At 35.9% G+C, this 9503-nt stretch overlaps 2 protein-coding genes across 2 annotated transcripts in view; both read right to left on the bottom strand.

Moving 5' to 3' along the window:
* Positions 1-875, bottom strand: part of LOC121374471 (acid-sensing ion channel 1-like) — a 21759-nt gene extending 20884 nt beyond the window's left edge. The window contains exon 1 of the mRNA XM_041501569.1: positions 837-875. Coding sequence (XP_041357503.1) covers positions 837-875 — 39 coding nt within the window. The remainder of the gene's footprint in view (positions 1-836) is intronic.
* Positions 876-3249: 2374 nt separating this feature from the next.
* Positions 3250-6006, bottom strand: LOC121374470 (acid-sensing ion channel 5-like). The gene is made up of 2 exons (XM_041501567.1): positions 5840-6006; positions 3250-3829 (listed from the first exon to the last, which is right to left on the bottom strand). The coding sequence occupies exons 1-2, from the start codon at positions 6004-6006 to the stop codon at positions 3250-3252; spliced, it is 747 nt and encodes a 248-aa protein (XP_041357501.1).
* Between the last annotated feature and the right edge of the window lie 3497 nt (positions 6007-9503).

The raw sequence follows: 9503 nt of genomic DNA, 5'->3' as shown, positions 1-9503 counted from the left end.
TTTTATTTGCGCTTCCCACAGGCATGATAGCACAAACCATGGCCTTTGTTGAACCAGTTATGGATCACTGGTCGGTGCAAGTGGTTTACACCTACCCATTGAGCCTTGCGGAGCACTCAGGGTTTGAAGTCGGTATCTGGATCAAAAATCCCATGCCTCGACTGGGATCCGAACCCAGTACCTACCAGCCTGTAGACCGATGGCCTAACCACGACGCCACCAAGGCCGGTTCTGAAATAGGAAGGTACGATTGTCGATAATATGTTGTCAGGATCAAACCGGTTTTAATGAAATACTCTGGTACCGTATCCTCAACTGAACGTTCTTCGTACAGTGCAAGCTTTGTCATTTAATTTTATGAGACAAACCCTACAATTTCAAATCTGCAAGCGCACGTGTTAACTGAAACTGACAACAGCCTGTCGTTTGTGCTTTGCCGAGCAATGGCGACACAGGCGACGAATGGAGCGTATACTTTTGACGATCTCCGTTCATAGCGAACACACACGAGTTTTTTAAAAGTGCGTTTGAGCTTGTATTTTATATTTGTACATGATGTTATAATGTGGTAACGAGAGACTGTAACTTTAATATACGTCATGACGTACGATTTTTTATTATAATGAAAAATATGTGCATGCTTGCTCCCGCAACTGTTTTTGTTACCGTGTCAAACGGTATAAACCGTTATCGTTAAGTGACGGCGAGGAAGTGAATTTCTGTATCGTTAGTTTCATTATTAACTACTGCTTAGATCGTAGCTAAATAAGATCGTAGCTAAATAAGCGGTATATAAAATCGCAGCTAGTCGTTTAGTCAAATTAGTGTACACTTACGCTCGTACACAAGGACTGAATAGGGAGTAAACGTAACATTTACAAAAAACTTAGGGTCTAAACCATTGAACAGGACTATAGTAAAAATACTTTATCTTACTGAAATGCAATAATTTCATTTTAATAAAGGTTTCTTACGTGGATCACTGGGCATGATACAACCACATGCTTTAAAGAGAAAATCAGCGGCGCATTCTAGCAGACAGTGCATATATGTGTAACGTTCGAAATACTTCAGTGTGTTGTTGAACGTGGCTGATGTCGTGTCCAGGCACTCACTCTCACCAAACGCTTTGAATGGGGACGGCAAAAAATTGAACTGAAATTAAGATGATAATGTTCAGTTTATCAAGGAAAAAAGATAGATAAATAAACAGACGGACAGAGATGGGTGGAACATGCATGTGAGAGGAAGGAAGCAAAATGTTTTCCAAAAACAACTTATATGTCAAGCAGCGATTCTAATAGTTGCTTAGACCAGTGGCTAAGGATATCCGACGAATTCTGAACAAAGATTGTGAATGGTTTTGTCTTGCTGAACCCAACACTAATACAGTAGTAAGGATCACTCCATCATCGACCACAAGGGGTGTGTGTGTGTGGGGGGGGGGGGGGGGGGGGACGACCGGTTGTTCTTTTTATATACACAAATACTCACCATACACAAAGTAAAATTATATTTACATCACGTGTACCTAGAGGAAGAGATGCTAAAGACCAACCAGACGTGGTCAGTTCTGGAAGAGTCCGAATATGTTGGTGTAAGGAATATATCGAGTTCGCTATCAGTTTAAGATGGAACCATCATGAGTTTGTTATCAGTGTAAGATGGAACCATCATGAGTTTGTTATTAGTGTAAGATGGAACCATCATGAGTTTGTTATCACTGTAAGATGGAACCATAATGAGTTTTCTATCAGTGTAAGATGGAACCATCATGAGTTTGTTATCACTGTAAGATGGAACCATCATGAGTTTGCTATCACTGTAAGATGGAACCATCATGAGTGTGCTATCAGTGTAAGATGGAACCATCATGAGTGTTCCTATCACTGTAAGATGGAACCATCATGAGTTTCCTATCACTGTAAGATGGAACCATCCTGAGTTTGCTATCACTGTAAGATGGAACCATCATGCGTTTGCTGTCAGTGTAACATGGAACCACCGTGAGTTTTTTATCAGTGTAAGATGGAACCATCATGTGTTTGCTGTCAGTGTAAGATGGAACCATCATGAGTTTGTTATCAGTGTAAAATGGAACCATCATGAGTTTGTTATCAGTGTAAGATGGAACCATCATGTGTTTGCTGTCAGTGTAAGATGGAACCATCATGAGTTTGTTATCACTGTAAGATGGAACCATCATGAGTTTATTATCACTGTAAGATGGAACCATCATGAGTTTGCTATCAGTGTAAGATGGAACCATCATGAGTTTGTTAACAGTGTAAGATGGAACCATCATGAGTTTGTTATCACTGTAAGATGGAACCATCATGAGTTTGTTATCACTGTAAGATGGAACCATCATGAGTTTGCTGTCAGTGTAAGATGGAACAATCATGAGTTTGTTAACAGTGTAAGATGGAACCATCATGAGTTCGCTATCAATGTAAAATTTGTTTTGTTTAAATAGAGCATTTTAACATTTAAAACTACATAATAAATACAATGTCTTGTTTAGAATACCAGTGTCTATATATGCAGAGGATTTCTTTCCGTAACTCCAACTTCATTTTACTTCCTAATATATTTTGTTTTCGTATGTACGAAATTCTTGAATGATAAAACTCCAGCTTGAGTTACTATAATATTAGGATGACGAGAAACGACTTATGTATACAGACACTGGTATTATGTAGAGCATAATTTATTTAATATGTAGTTTGACACGAATAGCCGATGTATTTTTTCGTGCTGTGGTGTCGTTAAACATTCATTCATTCATTCATTCATTATTTAATATGCAAAACAGTCTATTTAATATAAATATCCCTTATATTCTATCTTGTATTCGTTTTCGTGCTGTGGTGTCATTTAACATTCATTCATTCATTCATTTATTTATTTATTCATTCATTTATCTTGTATTCGACTTTTGATATTGTAACGATTCCATTACACTACATACTGTTTTCTTTTTCATAGCCACGTATGTAGAAAATCCGGGACCAGCCAGTATCCCCGCTCTAACCGTGTCTGGATGTTCGTCTGGGTCATGCAGCAGAACCTTAAATAAATACAAGTAAATTGTACTCAATGCAAATTTAGGAATATATAGATTGATATCGGGTGATTTAAAAAAAGGTCGTATGGCGTGAAAAAGCAATTTTGTATAAAACCAGTTTATTATGTTGTGCTTATGATGTTACGCTTTGTTAATTATCTAGCTGTCCATACTAATATTGGTTATATTGCTAACAATAATTTTACCTTGTAACCAGCAGACGCTTGTTCTTTGTAAACATACTCATGTTGTTGAACCAAAAGTAGGACTACCAAGTTGAAGTCTGCCCCTGACAGAGACACGTTCCGTTTGTTGCTGACATTGCCATTGAACGTGTAGCACAGCCCCACCTCGGTGAACACGGGTTGAAATATCTCCGAACACAGCCTATATACGCCTTGGAACTTACACATCACAGCCAGCGCATCAATTTTACCATACTTTTCTCTCCACCAATCAAGAGAATGTTCACTAGTGTAGAAGTCGCCATACGTCGTTGTGTCGTTCCAGTTGATTGGCCTAAGTGCGATGCCGAAGTCAGTTTGGGAAAGGAAGTAGTTACTCAGAGTTTTATCCATACCCATGGCAGAAGCATTCAATGGACACTGGTTACATATTGTAACTGCCGGAAACTCGACCTCTTGTTTCCTTTCGACTCTGAACTCTGCCATCTTTGGATAACTATAGTAGTTCTTTAGTTCGGCAATAACTGTATACACGAGGTAAGCCGACATGCCGATGATAACCAGTGACCATAAGATACTGAAAAATAAAAGTAGCTACAGTAAGATTTGCTATGACTTAAAGATAAAATATGAAGTAAAAATCTGACTTAAAGATCCAACTTCAGAGTGTTTACAAGGAAATCAATTCAAATAGCCGACAGCAGTAACACATGCTATGTTTTTAAAGCTGTTACATTCAACGTTTGAATTAACATATACACTATGGACATAAATACTATAAGCCCTCATCCGTAAAGTAAATCAGAAAAAATAGGGGTGGGGTGGGGGTTTGTAATCTACTGGGTTCAGAGATAACGGGAAGCCTTTTTGACCACCTTAGGTCCCCGCACGTTTTTAGCACAACAGTAGCTGGTACACTGTTTCTAATTTAATTACTAGGATTTCCTGACCACATGAAACAACATTTTGTGACAAATTCTGGCACATATCTCACCAATGGCATGTATGGCCTTATTTAATGCGCTATTCAAATTTGATCAACAAAGCCGTTATCCGCAATCACGATGGTATCTCTGCACAATGCAGAGTCAAATGGGCATTTCGCAAAATAATTGTTGATTCCGTGAATATCTATCTAGTGCCTCGTCTACAGCACAACAGTCACTCCTGAGAAGATCCTTTACTAAACAATACATCATTCTTGTACCGTCACAAAGAGGCATGCTACTTCCGGACCAGTTTATTAAATTAAAATTAGCACAGAACCGAACTAATTTTAATAGACATATCTGTGATGACACGCACTCATGAATCACTGTCAACACACTAGTGTCAGGTGGAAGGTGAGCATAGCCTGCCCCACCGATGTTACATGCCATGAAATCTGCCAAGTGTCAAGTCCGTCAATTCATCTAAAACGATGGAAAAATAAACGTGCCACTAAAGAGATGAGAAAGTATGCAAAACAGTTCATATTATGGAATAGCACCAGCCATCATTTTGGTCAGAGATGCATTCTATTTAGTAGATATATCTCTCCTCTCTCCAAATATCTATCTACACCAATTACCCCAAAAGTCCCTGGACATCGTAACCCAGATGGAACAACTTCTGTGCCAGAATGATATGGCGCTGTTTGAAATATGCATACGATGAGCATTTCCTAAGGTTTTTTAGAAGTTGTGATATGAGACACCAAAATCTGGAGCTGAATGTATATTACGGAACATAAAGATTCCTGAGTTTGCTGCATTGTAAGATGTTTCCGACTAATAAAATATTTCTACGATTAAACTTACATATTAAATATATTTTCTTGTTTAGAATATCAGTGTCTGTATATTCAATTTGTTTCTGGTCGTCTTAATATTTGTAAGAAGCACAAACTGAATTTTGTCTTCACATAATTTGTCTTCACAAAATATTTTAAGAAATAAAATGAAATTTAACTTAGTACAAATATTAGAACGATCAAACACGTTTAATATACAGCCACTAACATTTTACGCAGAAATATACATTTAATATGTAATTACAGTCGTTAAATCGTCTTTGTCAGTCGATAACATCCTAAAAATTACAGCAAACTCAGGAATGTCCCTCAGGAATGAAGTTTTCTCTTACATTTGTCGTGGTGAATTGTTGTGTATAATATTGAAAAAAACCCAAATCCCTTAATTGATCTTGGTTGAGAGGGAATGGTTTCAAGTAAATCTTTTGAATTCTTGACAATCCACAATACAATAATATAGGCCATCATTGATAGTGGTCAGGATAATTGTCATTGTTTAAAGCAAGGATTTGGTGGTGCGATGCATCTCTTCTTGTATTAATTCTTATTTGAAGTTTTGAAATCCATTATAGAAGAGGAATGAGCATGTTTTCGGATATTATTTCCGGGTTTTTTTTCCCAGCTATACTGTACATGACCTAATATGAACAATTTTGAAATGCATCTATGCATATGACGTAACACATAATCTGCTAGTATAGTTTATATCTCTGATTGAATTGTCCATCATAATCGACCAATAGAAACAGTGGTTAGAGAATAAAACTAGTTTAATAGAGAAATATTTATACTTACAATCGAATGTTAAGACTTCTGCCTGGATTCAATTTGTTGAACGCATGAAATCCGGTATTTTGTGTAAAATCCTTCCACAGTTCAGCAACACCGACATTATTCTCGGTTCCATTACGCCAAGCGGACTTGGTCTCTTTAATTTTCACTCCGGTGCCGTTTGAAGCCATTCCAAATATTTTGGAATTTATTAGTTTAGGAGAGGGGAGTAGACTCGGGTTTTTTAAAATTATTATTATTTAAAAAAAAAAAAAAAAATCTTGACAGGACAATACACAAGTGTGTATCTCTGAGCAACAAAAATAACTGAAAAAACTGGGACCTGGATCTGATGCGCGTATACTGTAACGTGCGGTCTGTACATTTATTTTTATATTTACGTGAATGCGCTGGAACTAATGCCACCATTGCTATTCAAGTTTCAAACAATAAATTCCATTAAGCGTTTCATCCACTACATTAGTGCATAAACCGCAAATAATTAACTTTTGTAATATAGCAAATCGTTTAAAAATTTAATGAATAATTAGACAAGCCAATAGTCAATTCCATGCTAATCAGTCCTATTGATTATAGCACACTCATTAACAAAGCATTTCATCAATCATCAAGTTCGATTTCGAGATGTGTTTTGTCTCTTTCGCTTACAGCATACAGTTGGGAAATTCTGTTAAATACATTTCATTCTGTAAAATATATTCCTTCACATTTTATGAATGTTAGATAGCAGTTATATATATATCTATCTATCTATCTATCTATCTATCTATCTATCTATCTATATATATATATATATATATATATACACACACAGAGAGGTTTTTAGAAAGAGTAAAACAGAATAAAACACAATTTCATAAATGTGTTGTATTTCGGAATTATAATCATTTCAGGCATGACGGAAGGAAGTCGACTCGGTGTGTGTTTGTGCGGGGTGGGGGTGGGTGGGGTGGGGGGGGGGGGGGGAGTCTGGCTGAGATTGAGGGTGTAAAACAAATTTTCTATGCGGTTCGGGGTATGCTCCCCCGAAATACAGTATATTTCACACTAATAACTATTGTGAGCTGCTTAAATAACGTTTTATAAAGTAAAGGTTTTATTTCTTTAACGACATCACTAGAGTACATTGATTTGTTAATCATCGGTTATTGGATGTCAAACATTTGGTAATTGTTACATATAACGTTTTATAATTTATATTTAACTAAGGTGGGTGGCTTACATATTTAAATGTATGATTGTGTAAAAACAAATAGATAGAAAATGGTGACATTTCAATTAATTTTAGATTGTATTAGAGATAAGCTACAATATTTACACGGTATGACATTTTAGTTGATTAAACAAAGGAACGAAGTACCTTTTAATCAGCATCTATTAAATATCAGAAATAGATTAAATATGACACGAGTTTTAGACTACGAGAGAAGAAAATCGCAACCGGATCATAGGCTGCTTCTTTTAGTTATAACACTGGATCGTTTATATGCTGGCGGACCCATTTTTTTCTCTCCTCCGGCAGCATCTAATGTTCTACGACCTGTGTATCAAAGACTGGTTTGTGTTTCTCTGTTTTTGGAAAAAGCATATAAATGATACCTTGCTGCTAATGGAAAAAAAATAAAGTGAGGTTCATTTGAATACATCAAATGTTTGCTGACGATCAGTTATTCAGTATGATGTAGTGCTGTCGTTCGACTAAACAAACTGTAACTATTATGTTCTGCCGTTACTCCACTTTATTAATGGAAAATTCGATTATCGTTTAAAAGTCTTATGTGCTAATGCAAATGATGGAATTTTCCGCTGACCATCTTTATTTATTACGTTGATGGGGGAGGGGGAGTGTTATATCTTGGTATTGTATATTTTGCTGCTTATGCAGCTTACACTGGGCAAAGTAAGACAACGCTGTTACAACTGCTTTTGTAATTTTAAGTCCAGTTACAGTGTGCGCTGTAAATGTAGCACTGTCACAACCCCGTCACAAATTCATTATTTGTATTCATTAGAAACGGTGTTTCTAAACAGACCAAACCACATTTCACGTCGTGGGAATACGCCATTCGTTACAAATGTTTCTAAACAGACCTAACCACATTGCGCGGCGTGGGAATACGTAATTCGTTATAAATGATGTTTCTAAACAGGCCAAACCACACCGCGCGGCTTGGGAATACGTCATTCTTTACAAATGATGTTTCTAAACAGACCAAACCACATAGCACGCCGAGGGAATACCTAATTCGTTACAAATGATGTTTCTAAACAGACCTAACCACATTGCGCGGCGTGGGGATACGACACACGTTACACATGATGTTTCTAAATGCAGTTTCACAGGAAAGGTTGCAACTGACAGTTATGCATAAACAGCCCATAATACTAGTCCAAACAATTTATGCAAAAAAGGGCGTCAACCCACAACAAATTGCAACAGAATTTTTTTTTCTAAACCTTTATTACCCCCAAGTCACTGGCAATGTCAAGGTTGGGGTGCCTTGAATCATCGTCTTACAATATACAACTATAATACAATTATAACATGATTATGTGTACCTGTATACCGGTACGGTAAAGGTTTTATATTTCATATTATGTATATAAACACTATGTGATATGCATGGGAGTTATATTCATTACATTTCTTATCATATACTGCACAACCGTATTCATATACATACATATACCTACCTACCTACCTACCTACATACATACGCATTTTAAAATAATCTGAGGGTCAAGAATGATAGGTGAAACGAGCTTGCATTGGAGGGGGGAAAAAAGAGAAAAAAGGGGGACCGAGATGAAGGGGAAAAAAGAACATAAAGGTTTATCGACAACCAAAATGTTTTTTTGTTGTTGTTTTTAACTGTTTTACGTGGGTGTTTAATGTAGTAAGAACATCACGTTTTTTAACGAAGAAGAGGAAGAGCATAATTTTTTTTTTTTTTTTTTTTTTTTTAAATTAAGACAAGATAGGGGGACAGAAAAATGGAGAGGAAGGATAAACATGACGAAAGAATAGTTTCTATCCAAATGATGGGTGTTTCAATACTAGAACTTGTGTTATGTGTAAGTACAATGGGTTTGAAAACAATAACAAGAGGAATAGAGAAATAACGCCTTTAAATGGCTAAAGTTGTAAATTAGACCATTTACTTGTGAACTGGTCTACTTTTTCTGACAATATGAATCTTTCAATATTTCTGTGATACTTTATTATATTTACAACTTCAATAAAATTTAGAGAATGAAAGGCTAAAAGAGGAACATATAAAAAGTCCTCCTAAATCGAAGCAGTTGAAAAGTGTCTAATTTTCATAAATCCAAATGGGCTGCAACAATATTAGTCATTACACAGTTTTTATAAATGTTCATCTCTGACCAAACTAATTTCAATGCTTAAATATTGTAACATATTTAATATAAAATATAAACAAATAGAAACAACTTGCAGTAATCCCCCCTCAAAAAAAAAAAAAAAAAAAAAAAAAAAAAAGAAGAAGAAAAAGAAAAAAAAAAACCCAAAAAACCCCGTGCATTTTATTTGGAAAAGAAATCGAAATGGCTGTCACAATATAATACTTTTAACATGTAGTATTTTAATATTTTGCACATTTAAGTTTTGTGACATGATAGAAGGTATTACACCATATATTTCAAT

The sequence above is a fragment of the Gigantopelta aegis genome, chromosome 6 (assembly GCF_016097555.1).
Source record: "Gigantopelta aegis isolate Gae_Host chromosome 6, Gae_host_genome, whole genome shotgun sequence".
NCBI lineage: Eukaryota > Metazoa > Mollusca > Gastropoda > Neomphalida > Peltospiridae > Gigantopelta > Gigantopelta aegis.
Note: the sequence above shows the minus strand (reverse complement) of the source record. Positions and strands in the feature narration are given on the sequence as shown.

What these genes read in the sequence shown, in the direction of transcription:
- LOC121374470 (XM_041501567.1), bottom strand. Translation starts at nt 6,006, where the DNA reads ATGGCTTCAAACGGCACCGGAGTGAAAATTAAAGAGACCAAGTCCGCT. An exon ending in AGAAGTCTTAACATTCGATT is followed by an intron (nt 3,830 to 5,839) that starts GTAAGTATAAAT and finishes TTTATTTTTCAG; the next exon opens with TATCTTATGGTCACTGGTTA.